The sequence below is a fragment of the Leptinotarsa decemlineata genome, unplaced genomic scaffold, assembly GCF_025532065.1.
Source record: "Leptinotarsa decemlineata unplaced genomic scaffold, Ldec_3_MD MMD2_tig00001393_RagTag_RagTag, whole genome shotgun sequence".
Taxonomy (NCBI): domain Eukaryota; kingdom Metazoa; phylum Arthropoda; class Insecta; order Coleoptera; family Chrysomelidae; genus Leptinotarsa; species Leptinotarsa decemlineata.
The window spans coordinates 14,015,490-14,033,648 of NW_027412562.1; the positions used below are offsets into that span (position 1 = coordinate 14,015,490).

The 18,159-nt window shown below is 33.0% G+C and overlaps 1 protein-coding gene across 2 annotated transcripts in view; it reads right to left on the minus strand.

Moving 5' to 3' along the window:
- LOC111505295 (nephrin) overlaps positions 1 to 18,159 on the minus strand; it is a 1,173,166-nt gene that overhangs the window by 792,586 nt on the left and 362,421 nt on the right. Inside the window, exon 1 of one of the 2 annotated variants that reach the window (XM_074176035.1) lies at positions 5,839 to 6,096. The exons of the other annotated variant lie outside the window; for it this stretch is intronic. Within the exon in view, the coding sequence (XP_074032136.1) occupies positions 5,839 to 5,896 (58 nt within the window). The 5' untranslated portion in view covers positions 5,897 to 6,096. Of the gene's footprint in view, positions 1 to 5,838; positions 6,097 to 18,159 lie in introns of those variants that run through there. 2 annotated transcript variants of the gene reach the window in all.

Genomic DNA, 18,159 nt, shown 5'->3' on the forward strand with positions numbered 1-18,159 from the left:
TCATTCCATTGAATGTAGAAAAAATATCAAAAGGAACTTTAAGAAAATATTGGTTGTCAAATTCATAAGCTTTAGTTGAACTGTCTGTTGAAAATGAAGCAAGTTTTTCAGTGGGAAAACCAATTGAAGCAATAATAGGTCTAACAGACAGGGTTGATTTGTGAAATTTGAGTAATGCATAAAATTAGGGTAGAATCCCAGTATAATTAGTGATAGGTTTTTTTGTGAGTTCGTTAATCTGATTGACTTCAAATAATTTTTTTAATTAAATCATTACAATTACGTTGAACGTGTAATGTGGGATCTTTACTCACTTGTGAGTAGGAATCACAATTTTCAATGAGGTCTGTAGAAAGGGTAATATACTGGTCACGGTCCACAGTGACATCATTGCCTTCATCAGATTTGGTAATTATGAGATTTGGATTATTTTTTAAGAAACGTTTTTTGTTTTGATAAAAAGGTGTTGGAAAAAATTGTTATTGATATGTTTTTTGAAACTAACAAAATTAGTGAAAATATTAGTAGACCGTGCTACTATGGACTTTTTTTCATTATCATTAGTCATAGTAGATGTGATTTAGTCTACATCAGCTGAAAGATTCTTCATGGAAAATGTCCCATCAACGATGTTGAATGTGGAGTCTGATGCCTGAGGCCTGAAAGATTCTCTATCCATTCTGATTTGGTTGAAAGTTTGAATTTATTAACTGCAGATGATAGTTTGTTAAATTTATTTAAATTCTTTAATCTAATTTTGTGAAAAGTTTTATTAAATGAGATTTTTTGCCTTCCAAAAAATTCTAAGACAAGAGAACGATTTGATAATTGGATTATCTCATTCATAAGCAACTCTGAATTGTGTTGAATGTGATTAAGAGATTCATGTCTATTTAGATGCTTGTCTCAGATCTATTAATAGAAAGTGGAGACGTATAAGTCAGTCTTGTGACATTCATAAAAAGGATTTCTTCCACTTCGAAACTTTTTTTTTCAACAATACCTATTTTTCATTTAATGGTAAAATTCATAAACAAACTTTTGGCATATATATATATATATATATATATATATATGTATATATATATATATATATATATATATATATATATATATATATATATATATATATATATATATATATATATATATATATATAAAACATACTAACGGATAAAACAGAATACCTGTGCTATGTGAGAATATTCAATTTGGAAATTTTTCAATTTTGAAAGAAGTCTTCAACATCAAAATGACAACTTTTTGACATTGAATAATGTGAAATACTTTTTCAAATTTTTTATTATCGTTTATTATGGGGATTTATACTGTGTTAATATTACAGGATGTATTCAGATTTATTTTTTGTTAGTAAAAATGAATAAATTCTGCTGAAGTTGTCGATGTCTGTCTTTTTGTTGATATTGTTTTCTTTAATTTTGATCTCAGCCATTTCCAGAAATTCAGAAATTGCCTTTTATTTGAATCTGGTTCGAAATGGAGAATTTTGGTGTTAGTATAATTGGCTGAATGATCATTATCTAGAACATGTTGTGTGAGTGCACAAGAATTTCGTTTTAAATTTTTACAATTACTTTTATGAAGAGCTATGCGGGTTTTTAAATTGTTTTTTGTTTGACCTATATATATCTTATCACACTTGTTGCAGGGAATATCGTAAACTACATGTGACTTTTCAAATAACGATTCTTCATCTTTCAATTTTGAATGTAGTTTAGTTAAGGGTTTAACTTTCCTTTGTGAAATTTTTATATTCTGTTCTTGTTTAAATACGTTTATGATTTTGCTGGACAATTCAGGGACAAATTTCAAATACTTTTCCATTCCTTATGTCCCCAATTGTTCCCAATTGTTCCCAATTGAAGATGAAATGTGAATAATCAAGAAAAGCACTTAATGAAAATAACTGCGTAAACGCTAGCGAGATATAAATGGATCCACATATTGGTGTGACATCCAAGTCAACTTGCCAAGTTTTTATGTTAGTGTTGGTGGTTTGACCAATCTACCGACAAGTGCAGTAGCAGACATTTTGGAATATATGCTGGAATACCATAGGATAACGAATCCACATGTTTTTGAGAATTACATGAAATCGAGAAAGGGTAATGCGGTCAAGCTGTAGAATAATTTTATGAAAATCAGATGATACTTAGATGAGCACTATTCTGATCATTCCCATATTGATTTCAATTTGAGAGCCAACTATAGACAGCACCTAATAAACCACAAACAACAGCTGGCCTATTAACAATATATTAGATTGTAGTTGGATGACATACTCGTCTACTCCTAGAATCAGACCAAGACTGTTCCTAATTACTTCGATTCCACCAGATAAGATTAATGAATCGTGTGTCAGTGTTTTACCGACACTGCAAGACCCGAATTGGCTACACCCCAGCAAACTTCAGGCACTGTTTTCTGATATTCATTAGGAATTAGACGCAATGGAGAATATAACACGGTTTCAGTATATTCGAAATAATTAGGTCGTGTATCGTGAATCTCATGCGATATCGATTTCACAGACCCAAACTAGGTCGTGTGTTGACAGAAAATGTTCCAACAGAAATCAAAATGAGTCCGATGTTTGTATTGAGAAGAGACGCATACGTATTGAGATGTTAAAATATTTCAAAATGAAATTTCAGAATTGTCCTTTTCCCAACATCCCTACAATGTAGAATCTAATGAATATATGGTTAGCAAAATTCAACCACTTGCCCAGCTATCATCACGCTGGACATTGAATTTCAGCCTACATGAATTTACGCAATTGTTCTCATTGAGAAAATTTTTGCAGATGCTTCTCGTCTATCCAGCAGAATCACTCAAATTGATCACCCACTGACTCGTCAGTACAGGAAAATTCCAACCCAAATAGCAGATTTCCTAGGCTTTGACTGACTTCAACGTGGTTTGGCTGCTATATGAAACCTTCGTCTGAAAGTAAGAGTAACCGCTCTATCTCGTGAATAAAACCCCTAGCGGCAAAACGCACCACAAGAACAAACATACCAACAGAAATCAAAATTCAAGCCTCAAGGTTAAACATCATACTGTCATGTCGTCTGACATCTTCCAGCCGGTTAAACGACACAAGCTTACGGAGTTGGGTCATAGCCTTTGTTCGATTGGATTGTGTATCTGCCTCTTGTCAGAAAAATGTTTATCGTTTCAATTTGACAACTTGTTAACTAGAATTGGAATTGTTAGTAAGACTGTAAACTTACAATGAATACCTATTCTCTCCTACACCATGTATATGGCGATGAATGTAAGTCATATAAATGGGTTTTTGAATGGCATTAAGGTTTCAAAGAAGGAGGAGACGATGTTGATATGATCCATACCTAGCGAGTCTTTCAATTAAAGGAACGGATAAATACATTGAGAAAACAGGAAAACTCAATCACCAAAATTGCCGTTTCAGCATTCATACAGTTTCCGAAACTGTAAAAGTCAACAAAGAATCAGTTGAATGAATATTTCAACATGAAAAAGAAGTATTTTAGAATGATGCCCAATCATCATGCCGGAACGGAAGAAATAACGAATGAAAATGTGTTCAGACATCAGAGAAGATCCCATATAGTTGAAAAGAGTTATTATATGTGACAAATGAGTTTTTCTCACCTGAGGCCCCAAACCTAAGTGAAATTTAATGCATACCGTCATCATGACCGAAGAAAGTTCGAAAATTCTAATCGGATTTCAACGATATGATTATTATTTTTTTTTCATACATGGAATTTTATATATGTATTGTGTTCTTGACAAATATTGGAAATATTGGAAATATTGGACAAATATTGGAAAACGTATTATGTTACAATTTTCTTTATTAGACAACCACACTAATCAGACCTATCTTATTCATGTTCCCAAAAAATGGAGGAACCAGGTTTGATATAGTGGAAGTTATGAAAGAGAAAGCAACGGAGACTATGAACATAACTTCAGAACATGACCTTAATACATTGTGAAATTCAAAGCTTCGCTTTGCAAATGATCCCTTTGAGCCTTGTTTATCTTTAATTATCAAGATTTGAGTTCTTTGTCGATTACTCAGATGGTATCTTCATGAGGAAAGATACGAAATCCTTAGCTTATTCAGTCTCGTCCTTTTGAGTTCAGCAATGCATTTGTGATCACTTGATGACACCTATGTCAGGTCTGAACAACCCTCTCTGGTTTTAAATCATTGATACTTTTTGTGAGCTCTCACTTTTAACGCATGACATAATCCTTGGGAATATTTGAAAATTTTTCAGACATTCAGTTTGCTTCAGTTTTCTGAAGTGAACTGAAGTGAACTGAATGTGTTTTGTTCTGAGCTCCTCTGCAACGTGGACGTGCTTATAGTACTAGTATATATTCATACTCATACTCAAAATCATCAAGATACTATCATTCTACAAAATCATACCATCGAGCTCATCCTGAGATATCATATGAAATATTTATTATAGGCGCATTTAGGGATGTGTAATTGTAAAAGCTTTGCTCGTTCTTATGTATGGTGGCTTCACATAAATTCATATTTCGAAAATATGATAAAAAGCTATGAATATTGTATAAAGACTCAAAATCCTTCTTCAAAATCTCCATTAGAGACTTGGTATAGAGTACATACTGACTATGCTGGTCCTAAATCATCAAATCAAATCAAATTTATTTATCATTTTTGATACAAGAATGTATTTATGACACGTCACATTTTACATTTTATGCGCCGGCATAAAGTGGCGAACCTTTGTATTCATTACGGTTTGTTTTTACCTGATGGAAGTCGTTTCTCTGTCTCCTTTAATGAGAGTGAATTTACTCATTTCATGTTAGCAAATGGGAATATACAAGAACGTAGTTTAATATTTTGTGAAGATAAATACATAGAAAGGGGATTTTTTTTGTCTTGGAATGTCTCCTTACAAGATTCTCTGTATTTGAGATCAAAAAATAGTCTAATGAAACGTTTTTGCATTATAAATATTCTATTCATTTCTGATGAGTGTCTCCAAATGGAAATATTTATATTAAGTTTAGAATACACTAGACCATAGTATATTTCCAAGAGATTATGTCTCAGAAAATTTAATTTCATTGTTAAGAAGGCAAAATACGTTTTTTTCAGAGAAGTGCACAAGTATTCGATGTGATTATTGAAAGATAATTTATTGTCAAGTTGTGTTCCAGGGAATTTTGTATATTCTGTTGTTTCGAAACCTAAATTCATTTGGAGAGGGCGCTGATACTTACTTGAAAACTGAATAAATCTTGTTTTATCTTTATTATTTATTAAATGATTGTTTCTACACCAACATTCGAATTCATTGATGATGATGTTTTATTTTCAATTTCATTTAGATCTGGAGACGTCACAATGATTGTTGTGTCATCGGCATACATAAAAACTCGACCCTCTTTTATGTTTTCGGGTAGTTCATTAACATAAAGTAAAAATAATAGTGGTTCAAGCACCCCTTCCTGTGTGGTCCCCAGATTCATATCGAATTGATCTGAATAATTGTCGTTGACTCTAACGACTATTTTCCTATGACTCACATAATATTCAAACCACTTATTGATTGATCCTCTTATCCCCATTTTATAGAGCTTTTTACTTGAATACTTCGGGTTGATTGTTTCTAATGCTCGGCTTGGATCAAAAAATATACCAACTATATAGTATCCTTTGTTTATGCCATCAAAAATATATTGGATCATATCAGTTGATGCTGTTTCGATTGAAAATTTTTTTCTAAATCCGTGTTGGCAAGAACTTATCAAATTATTTTGTTGCAAAAAACTTACCGTTCTGTTGTAAACTGCTTTTTCCATTATTTTCGAGATAGAGCTCAGAACACAACATATTTCACGATAATTTTCCTTAGCTGTGGGCTCCCCTTTTTTTTAAACTGGCATGACTTTTGAAATTTTTAGTTGGTTTGTAAAAATACCGTCCTCTACTGATTTATTGATCAGGGTAGTTGAGTTTTTTGCCAAGTTAGCACAACCTCCAAATATTTTCATAGGAATCTCGTCAACACTTGCTGTCGTTTTGTTTTTAAAACTCATCATTATAGTTTCCATTTCTAAGTTACTGTAAGGAATAAAATACATAGAACTACATGTTGAGTCATGTATGAAGGAAAATTGATTCTGAGGTAAATCTAATGTTTTGATTTTTTCTGATATTAATTTTGAGAAATATTTTCCCATTGTGTTCGGTAGTGAGACCTCAATATCGCTGCAGTTTAATTTAATTTCTATTTGCATTTTTTTTCTTAAGTTTTTCCCATTTTTTCATTAACCAACTTCCAAAGGGTTTTTTGTTTGTTCGATGAATTCAGTATTTTTTGGGTATGAAAATGTTGCTTTTCTAGGACTATATTAATGTTCATTAGGTTTTTTCATATTTAAATTGAGCTTGTATAATTTCATTTTTAGGCTCGTTCTTACGTATATAGTTTAACATTCTGAGGTTATCTGATTGTTGTTGAAGTTCATTCGAGTATTCAAATCTGTTAACAGATGTGTTGATTTTATTTTTTGTTTAGGGAAGCAGGCTTCAAAACACCATTGGAGATGACTTAAGTAATCAGAGAACATTTTTTCTGTAACAGTTATTCGATCAATGATTTTGAATGATTCCATTCTTGTTTGAAATTCGAGAATGTTGGGTTGGGAAAATATACGTATTTCTTTTTCCATGATATCATTTTGTTTTTGTATGATCTTTTGATGCCATGTTAATAATTGACTTGAGTGGTCTGAGATTCCATAATCAAAAACTTTGTTAGAACATTGTGTTATATTGGTGATTACATAATCAATTCCAGTTTTGGTAACATAATTACCATATCCTGCACATCTGGTTGGTTCATTTGAGATGACTGTAAGTTCAAATGAGTCTAATATATCAATGAGGGCAAGTCCAGAAAATTGATATTAAAATCAGCTGATATGATAATGAATGTATATTTCTGAATAACACATTTCAAGAGACACTCAAGTAATTTGAAAAATGTTTCATAGTCACCGGTTGGTGGGCGGTATACTGTTGTAATACACAAATTATTATCTTTTTCAATTGCCGAGCATTCGAAACAGCCTTCTATTGACATTGCTACTATATGTTGAATGTTTTTACAGTTATTTACTATTTCTTTTTTACCAAATATTGCCGGTCCTCCATGTTTAATATTCGTTCTAGAGTATTTACTTACGTTAATGAATCCCGAAATGTTAACTTGCTATGATTGATCACTGTTCATCCAGTGCTCACAAATACAAATGAGTTTTACCTCATTTCGATCACATATAATTTCCAACAAGTTGATTTCACTCCCTAAACTTTGTATGTTGAGGTATAATAAAACATTTTTGACAGACCCCATATCATTGTTACTAGTGAAAATTTGCTGAATTTCCGAAGCGTCATTTTCTTCTAGTCTTTTGTATTGGGATTCTCTCGAGTAGTGGTAGTATTATAGCGAAAAATATACCTATTTACCAGATCACCCGAAGGCCATATCTCAGGTTTATAAACTTCCTTAACAAATTGTATTGGGAACTCTACTAACATACAACACTTTCCGTTATATTTGTTCAGTATTTCACATCTAAATGGAGAGCACATATGGGGAGCTGTTAATTTCAAATCTTCTTCAAGTTCATTGAGAGTGGTTTCTTCTGCTAAACTGTACACATGTAGATATCCTTGTTTAGTTACAGTCCTTATGGAGACTATTTATGTGCTATTTCCTACAATAGGTTTCTTCTTTCTTCTGTGCCTGTTTTGATGCTGCCACCCAGTAGATTGTTGTGCGTTTTTTATCCCTTCACTGACGTGTTCATTGGTTTTAGGTTTTCTAGTCGGGATGTTTGTGTTTTGTATCGACGTATTAGTGGAGGTTTTCTCATTGACTTTCTTATCAATACCTGTATTTTCATTATGTTCATATGAGGTTGAATGTTTGTATTCTGTGACATAGATGGCTGAGGTTGTATTGTATTCGGCCATTTCTCCTCGGAGGTTTGTTGACAAATTCTCATCAAGTTGATTATTTCCTCGAGGTTGGTGATTCTATTTTCGAGTTCACTTACTAGTTTATCTTGTATCACTTCCTTGGATGTCAGTACACAAACTCTAATTTTGTCTTCTATACCTGTTTTTTCAGTACAGTAATGTCCATGATTGGGTTCTAAATCACCAACTACACAGGTTGCACTGAATTCTTGGTTATAGTTCCATACTAGTTCTAATTTTTTTTGAAATTTCAGCACATTCTCACTAATGTTCACTTTTGAGGGTAGTTTACAATTTACTAATAATTCAATTAACTCATTTTTTTTGAGTTTGTCAAGATCATTCGCAAGCACTTCTTTATTGGCAGTCATGTTGTAAATAACTCATTTTTCCTATTTTCCTACTCCTATTTTCAACATATTATATTTTAGTGTTAATTGATGCATATAATAAGTGGCCGGAGGCTCTTATCTAATATTTTCTCATCTAATACTATCAGTCTTTTAAGGAAGAGTTTTGCTCTTTGCATAGTAAGTTGAATGGACTGACGCCTATCAGAAAACAACTTTGTTTATTGCCAGTCTTCAAGCATAGCCCACTGAATAATAAGGAAGAAAGCTTGGTTGAGAATTTTGAAGCAAGGTAATTCAAAACAATTGAATTCAGTTTCAAATAATTTTTTGTTTTCCTATAGAATAGGAATAACACCTCATTGCACAACAGGTGTATCTCCAACTTAGTTAATGCTGAATAGAAATCCTTGATCTTTTTTGGAGTTTGTACATAAAAGTGATGTGAATGAAAATATAAGTTAGATATTGATGTAAAAATAGGGTTGAAAGAAAACAGGTAAAACAAAAATATAATTATAGAGGAGGAAAAAATAGAGAGTATATATAGTTGATGAAACCCTAGCTGTGAGCTACGTAGCTATCCATAGCTGGATAGGGGTATCATAAAAATAGAAGTTGGTTCAAAAACGTATTCCGTTTATATACCTACTTTAGATAAAATTTCCGTAGGCACGTGAATCAAATCATTGACTACAATTTCTCTATAGATAGTTGTGTTCAGACAGACCTTTGTAAAAGGGAAAGAAGTGCAACTAATATATCTGAAAATACTGAAAGTAGTGTGTCGATCTCTCATCGTTCCAGAGACGTAGAACCAAGTACAGTCGTCTGTTGAAAATGTAATGAAAAAAAAATGTATTGGAAAATCAAAAAGATGATTTAGTTGTGAGGCGGAGTGAACGCAATGTAGATGAAAATGTTGTACATAGTAAGTACAGGTGAATACAATAATTGTGTATATACAAGTATTTGTGAATGAAATTGAATTGAATTTTTCCAAAGGGGGGAAAAATGTGGTATACTCACCCAAGTTGGGAACAACGTGACAACATTCAATTCTTCTTACCCTTTCCGACAATACTCTGATGTAGGAAAAAACAAGTACTGTTTGTGGCGGTTTCTCTTCTTTGTGTGGCTCTTGCTGTCTTCTAGCCAAAGTCTCTTCCACCATCAATTTGAAAAAACCATTCCGTTGAAGGTCATTTTTGATGATGCCTTGTTCATTTTCGAGAACTTCCTTTGTATTACAGAACCCTATTAGAGTCTTGATGATTCTTCTCTTAGACAATTGTTGGTGGTTGGATTCCTGGTTCAAATACTGTCCCGTGTGAATGTCTTTTCGATATACAGATATTTCCCATTTAGTGTCGGTCCTTTTGACCAATACGTCTAAGAATGTCAATTTGTTGTGGACTTCCTTCTCCATTGTTAAAGTGATGGAAGGGCTTACGTTCTGCATTCCTGAAGCACATCAACAACGTAAGCCCTTTCATCACTTTCTCTTTGGTGAAGAGGACCGAAACTGAATGGGAAACATTTGTATACCGAAAACCCACTCACACGGGACAGTATCTGAACAAGAAATCCAACTATCATCAATCGACTTAGAGAGGAATCATCAAGACTCTAGTAGACCGTGCTATCAGGCTCTGTGAAGGTCTCGAAAAAAAACTAGGCATCATCAAAAAGTATCTTCAACGAAATGGTTACTTCAAAGTGATGGTGGAACAGACTTTGGCTAGAAGGCAGCAAGAGCCTCACAAGGAAGAGAAGCCGCAAAAACAAGTACTTGTACTTCCCTACGTCAGAGGATTGTCGGAAAGGATAAAAATAATTGGATCCAGGTATAATATTAAAACTTGTTCCAGATCTGGGAACACTATCTGTAGCAGCCTCATGAAAACCAAGCCACCAAACGCGGACTGCGATCCCAAGAATTTCATTTACCAGATAACCTGCAAGTGCGGATAATCATACATCGATGGAACTGAGAGGCCATTGAAATGTCGCAATGCCGAGCACAAAAAACACACACAGAGGAGATAGGTGAAAGCACTTGAATGGCCTATAACCAGTCAGATCTCGGAGCAATAAGTCCAGTCATCACTCGAAGATGATTGTATACCAACAATCAAATCGTCGTGAAGTAACTAGGCTTGAAATCTTTCAATTTTTAATTTTCAATACTTGTTGATAATTTTTAATTTTCAGCACGTGTTAATAGTTCAATTTTTGATTATTACTTGTATTTTATTTCATTATAATTTCAGTTTTCTTTGCTTAATATATATTTTTTTCTGCTAATCTTTTTAATATTCCATAAATTCTTTCAACGATTTTCAATCAATTTATATTATATTTTATGATTGAAATCTAAATTCACTATTACAAAAAAGTCAATTGACTATCTGATATGTTTCACTAGTTCGGACTTCCATTGTCTACTATATAAAATGATTTGAAATCCCTGAAACAAGTAAAAGAGAATAATTAAAAAAGAATAGTTGAAAATAACAATTATATTAAGCAACAATAAACCTGAAATGAAATGATAGTGAAATAACCTACAAGTAAAAATACAATAATTGAATAAATAAAAATTGAAGGAATGAAAAAAGAAAATAATAAAAATAAAAAAGTGTAGAGATTCCAAGTCACGTTAGTTCACGACGTTTCGATTGTTGGTATCTACAATCGTCTTCGGGTGATGACTGGACTGATTCCTCCGAGAGATGACTATTTTATATGTCGTTGAAATACTTTCACTTTCTCTACTTTCCATTTTCCGCTTCACTGATTCCGTGAGAGATGACCGTTTTGGCGGGAGTTGGTCATTTTTCGTTTGATGATGGGTTTCCATATGTTTCGTATATCTATGTTTGGACCAAACATGTTTGGACCCATCAACACAACATCGAGTGGTCCCAAGCTGAGATCTTGCACAGAGAGGAACATTGGTTCAGAAGAAAATTCAAGGAAGCCGCATACATGTTGTCCAACAACGTATTCAGCCAGGCCAGCGTAGATATACGAAACATATGGAAACCCATCATCAAACGAAAAATGACCAACTCCCGCCAAAACGGTCATCTCTCACGGAATCAGTGAAGCGGAAAATGGAAAGTAGAGAAAGTGAAAGTATTTCAACGACCTATAAAATAGTCATCTCTCGGAGGAATCAGTCCAGTCATCACCCGAAGACGATTGTAGATACCAACAATCGAAACGTCGTGAACTAACGTGACTTGGAATCTCTACACTTTTTTATTTTTATTATTTTCTTTTTTCATTCCTTCAATTTTTATTTATTCAATTATTGTATTTTTACTTGTAGGTTATTTCACTATCATTTCATTTCAGGTTTATTGTTGCTTAATATAATTGTTATTTTCAACTATTCTTAATTATTCTCTTTTACTTGTTTCAGGGATTTCAAATCATTTTATATAGTAGACAATGGAAGTCCGAACTAGTGAAACTCATCACGAAACATTGTCAATCACCTTCAAACAAATGACTATCTGATAATTTACATATACGTATTTTTGTAGATTGTCGTATTTTCTTTTTCATCTAGTATTTCGGTAATTATGCTCGTCAGAATTAGGACTTCACAAATTCAATTTTTTTAATCAGGTTCACGTTACATATTGGCCATGTGAACATGCAAAGCTCATGAAACATAGATACCCAATACACTACACAGGGACTTTTTATATTCAAAGTAATGACTTTTTTCTAATTGAATGTCACTGTTTTTTTTCTATCTCATGAACCTGAATTTGTTTTTTGTACGATCCTCTTCTTTTCAAAATGCGAGCGAGAATGAAAACAATGCAAGCAAGTGAAACTTATCGAAAAACAAAATAAGAAAACTGAAACATCCATGGAAACAGCAAATAAGCGAATCCCACCGCTTCAACGGAAAAGGCGGACAGATAGAAAACTTGCGTTTTGTCTTGTTCATCGAGATCTGATATCACGAATGGATGACAGACTATTGACTGTAAAGTTCGATCACAGAGCAGAAAATAGTATTTTGTGGGGATCTGAACTACCTTCGTACAGCAGGATTAAATTCGAAATAATTTATAATCAAAGCCTCTACCATTCGAACCAATTAAAATAATTATGATTCAGAACCCAAACAGTTGCTCAATAGGTTCCTCTTTTAAAAGAGCATAAAATTTCAACTTGTGATTTAAGAAATAGAGACCATACCACTGATGTAATGAATCGCTACTAGTTATCTCACATTGAAAATATTTCAAGAAATCAATGCAATGAAACTCCTGCGTTGGAAGTTGTGAAGATTTGTATATTAACAAGAATTTGGTTGGCAACAATTTTTTGAACCTCGTGGTATGATACTAGAAATTGTTTTTTTTTCAGTAATTTCTCTATGAATTCGATTTCTTCACATCATTAATTATCGTCCTCTCAAGTAACTTTTTATATATTTTATTCCTGAAATTCCTATTTAATATCTACTATTCAGCCTTATATCTTTAGACAATGAAAGCCCGTACTTCTACTATTCCACAAAAGACAATCGAACACATTGAAACGGATGTCATAAGACACCTATTTCATTGCGATTCGTCTTGACGTCAGTCTTTTCAAACCGAAGTCGTGAAGTTGACTGTTATGAATTTGGAGTGCCTTCTCCATGGTCCCTTGTTATCATCCAGTTAACTTTCAGTTAAATAATGGACACCTTGGCATAACTCGTTTTGCTGCATGCCAGTGATTCAGCAAACCACTAAATTTACTTCTGGTTATGACACTTCATTTTCAAGTTGAATAAATTGAGGTTCACGTTGAAAAGTGACGAGTCAACATATATTTATATCTGTCTGCTCTACATTCACCTTTCGTATGCGAACGAACTTCCAGGCAGCAGGTTTTTCCGCGAATTTATGATTCCTGTTTTACGAGAAAAGATGATGAGCATGCAATGCAAATTGCTCTCTGAAGTCGATTTATTATGAAGAAAATTGATGTGGATGAATAGTATGAATGGAAGACAAGTTTCATAGGATAGATCAATCTACTGGCAGTCAAAACTGCAGTTTTTTAAGAAAAAAAATCACCAACATTCCGTTAACTAGACGAGGATTTGTATTTTGGATGCGACGTTGATCTGAATGTATTCTACTTGAAGTGATTGAAAACACGTGTCGAGGTGTTCAAAATAACGGTTTGGTATATTGGGATTAAAACTCCAGTAATATTCATTACAACACCAAAGTTTCCAAGAAGTGCATCTTCATTTCGAATCATTTGAGGGTCGTCTGCTGTGTAGATTATCATAAAGAAGTCGGACTTTCTCATTCGACGGGTTCACTGCATAAAAAATATGACAGATTTTCTCTCACTTCGAAGATGAATTATTGTAAACTCATTAGTTTTGAGAAAGAGTAACAAATAACATTTCTGGAAATCATATTTGGTTGTTTTTTGATATATACAAGGTACAAAATGGAACAAAATGAAGCAAAGCAGTAAAACTCCGAATGAAAAGGTAGTGATATGATACTGGGAGATCCTAGATTTCAATAATTGAAATCACTCTCAGTTTTGATAGGATAGGCCGATTTTCCATTCACTAAAAAACATTATGTGCTATGTGATGGAATCAGCTGATACTTGATGGAAATAACATATTCAAGTTACACATAATCGTAATATCTACACTAGACAATTTAGTGGAGACACGATTTGGTGGAAAAAAAACAGTAATATTCATTACTACACCAAAGGTTCCAAACAGTGCATCATAAGTAGACAGTTTAGTGTTTCGTTATACAATAGCTTACCTAAGCGTACACCTACTATGGAATACTATTGTTGAGCGAAACACGTGTTGCGGTTTTGTAAACTATCAAATGAACGTCTCACAATAATATGTGACTCGAATGAACATTATGAGAGTTGCAGTTGTGGACGAAATGAAAAGTTTGGCTCTAGAAGTTGAAACGGCTGAAAAGCAAATTTGTTCACTGATCTCAGAAATCATGAATGTGTCTGTGGAACGAACTTATTCACGCAGTATCCTCATTTCAGAAACCGGTAGATGATAGAGGAAAATTTACAGCTACTGTTCAGAAGAAGATTTTTTAGAAAAAAAAATCAATGTTTCACGTTAGGCTGATGGAGTTCATGAATCTGTAATATCAGTTCCATGAGAACATATTTTTATTTGAGGGGCCTCTGAAACACTGATAAAACGCATTTTTATCAAACAAATCTCTAGTTTCGAAAATATAAAAAGCCAACCTCATCAAACTGCAACTTCTGGATCTAAGATTATTCTTTAAATTATCCTCATTTCATTCCCAGTCCAACATTATGGAAGTTGTACAATTATTATTATAGATATTCTTATAAATGTTTTGCTAAATATATCCACGGTCGTTTTTATTATTTTTATTACAAATGAAGACAAGAAACCAGTTCCTACATGCAATACCACTAATACATATACGAATATTCAAAAATATTTTTTCCAGCTGGCTTTGGTTAATGAAAAACATACATGAGAAGAAGTTGGTACGTTGAATATACATGATGGTACATAGGTTGAAAAATGGAAAGTATTTTATTATATTTCCCATTAAATTTATTTATGTCACACTTATTTTTATTTCTTTTATAACTGAAAATCATCTCTAATACTAACATACCATTTCAATTCCAATTGTGAACAATTCATTCATGAAAGAATATTTGTATTTCTAGATTAATTGTGGTTCGATCTACTATAGGAGCTCTGGTTTCCCTACCAGATCTAGTACAATAAGGAACACATATCACAGAATTTACGGGTGACAGAATATGTGGGTACTATACCTGGTCTACCACAAGACGGTATACATTGCAGTTTCGAATTAGTTTTTAGTTTTTCCACTATTTTGATTTTTACCAAGTATACTTCAATTATTTCGAGAGATCTATACAATTTATTTCAGATAAAATTAGGATGAGTTCAATATTTTTTATTGAATTGACCAAACTCGATCACAAATTCAACCGACAACATAAACTGATTTACATCTTCTACAATGTAAAACAACATATTTATCATAGACTGCACCATCTCATTACAGTTATCGTCGATAGCTAATTCAATATCATTGTGACGCTTTATATTTTTTATTCTCACACCATTTTCACTTTTTGAATCACGTCTTTCATCCAGCATCGACAGCCGCAGAAAAGATTATCAATTGTATTTCCTTATCCGAAAAGCATACCGGAAACAGAGAGAAAAATTACATCAAACAAGATACTTTTCACATCTTAAATTTCGGATAGTTCCAATCATTTTACATTATCGTTGATTGATGAAGAGCTGTAATTATTTATCGCAGTTTTGTGATAACTAATCACAGAATTATGAAAAGAGAAATGAAAATTTATATGTTTTTTACCACTTTTAATAATTTTATTTATTAAAAGTGGTAAAAAACATAGAAATTTTCATTCCTTTTTTCATTATGATCTCCTACCACGTAGTAACAACGGCTACATTCATCAATTAATTACAGAATTATTTATTCTTACAGAATTATTTCATTGTTTAATTTAAAAAAAGGAGTCATTTTGAATATGGGTTCAGTGTGTTCGCAATATGCAATAGTCTCATCAATAGTTCTCTTTTCATTTTATAAGTGATGATGGGTTTTTCGTAAATCAAAGTTCATGTTTGTTTCAAGGTGATTGACAATGTTTCATGATGAATTTCACTAATTCGGACTTTCATTATCTACTACATAAAATGATTTGAAATTCCTGGAACAACTAAAAAAAAAGAATTGAAAATAAATAGCTGAAAATAACAAAAATATTAACCAAAATAAACCTGAAATGAAATAATAGTGAAATAAAATACAAGTAAAAATAAAACAATTGAATAAATAAAAATAAAGAAATGAAAAAAGAAAATAAAAATAAAAAGTGGAGAGATTTCAAGTCACGTTAGTTCACGACGTTTCGATTGTTAGTATCTACAACCGTCTTCAGTTGATGACTGGACTGATTCCTCCGAGAGATGACTATTTAGAGGTCGTTCGAGTACTTTCACTTATCCCCGCTTTCCATTTCCGCTTCACTCCCACGGAACCAGTGAAGCGGAAAATGATGGAAACCCATCACCAAGCGAAAAATCCCCAACTCCCGCCAAAACGGTCATCTTCCACGGAACCAGTGAAGCGGAAATGGAAAGCGGGGATAAGTGAAAGTACTCGAACGACCTATAAATAGTCATCTCTCGGAGGAATCAGTCCAGTCATCACCCGAAGACGATTGTAGTGACTTGGAATCTCTCCACTTTTTATTTTTATTTTCATTTCTTTATTTTTATTTATTCAATTGTTCTATTTTTACTTGTATTTTATTTCACTATCATTTCATTTCAGGTTTATTTTGGTTAATATAATTGTAATTTTCAGCTAATCATTTTCAATTCTTCTTTTTTAGTTGTTTCAGGGATTTCAAATCATTTTATATTGTAGACAATGGAAGTCCGAACTAGTGAAATTCAAGGTTCATGTTGGCAATAAAGTTCAATAACTCACTGACAGGTTGAATATTATCAAATATGAAAAATCGTCAGTGAATAATTCAAATCCATTCAAGCAAATAAATGAATTGAAAGATGTTTCAACATCAAATTTAATATTCTAAAACAAAAACACTCGGTATTCACAAATTACATCTTTCAATATTTCAAATTCATAGACATAAAAATGGATACGATCACAGGATACAGAAATATAAAACAATCTCCAAAATATTCAAACTTGCACGGATGCCCCATTAAGCATTTTCGCCTTAGTACGGTGACCGAAACAAAATTGCAACCTTCATAAATATTGAGGGAGAAACGGTTCCAGAGCATTTTTAGATATGCAGCACATCTTCTTTTCGTCGATGCTGCTGGGTGGCAGTATGTGACTTTTTGGTGATTCTTTCTAATTTTCTCTGAAATATTCAATGTTACTTCATTCTTGAGCGGGTTTTTCTCATTTTTCCATAATAAGTATCTTATTAGGTTTTCAAATGAGTTCTTTTCATTATTTGAATGAATGAGGGTCGGGTGAAACAACTAAACATCCTCTCAAAAAAAGCAAAGCGAGTACCGAGTTGCGACATATGGTGAAGGCGCCAGGCTTCCTTTGGAGAATTTATGTTGCACATATTTGAAAGCTATTGTCAATAGTGAAAAATATAGCTATGGGCTGTAGGTGACCTTATTATTGATCATGCAGTGTTTGGCAAATATGTAATTAATGTACACTACCACTGAACAAACCGACTGGGACGAATACATACCCCACGTCACTTTTGCATACAATACAAGATATAAGTTAATATTCACCTTCATATAAGTATATGCAAGAGAACCCATTTTCTCAACCGGAGTTAACTTGATGTTAAACGTGAACTCACCAGATGCCCAGCAAATCAGGAACAGAGCCCTAGCTGTACGGTGTGATGCGATGAAAAATATTCGTAATAGGCAAGGACGAAAAAAGATACGAAGCCATTCAGAATTTGATATTGGAGAAAATGTCAAGGTGATTATCTCAGTTCGTAAAGTAGGAAAGAGTGAACAGCTGATACTGTGATGATTCGGCCCATACTACATCATCAGGAAAGTAAAATGAGTAGATTACGAAGTGAAAAAATGCACTGCAGCGAACTTCAAAAAAGAGTCCACGTGGGTCGTATTTTCCCCTACTATGA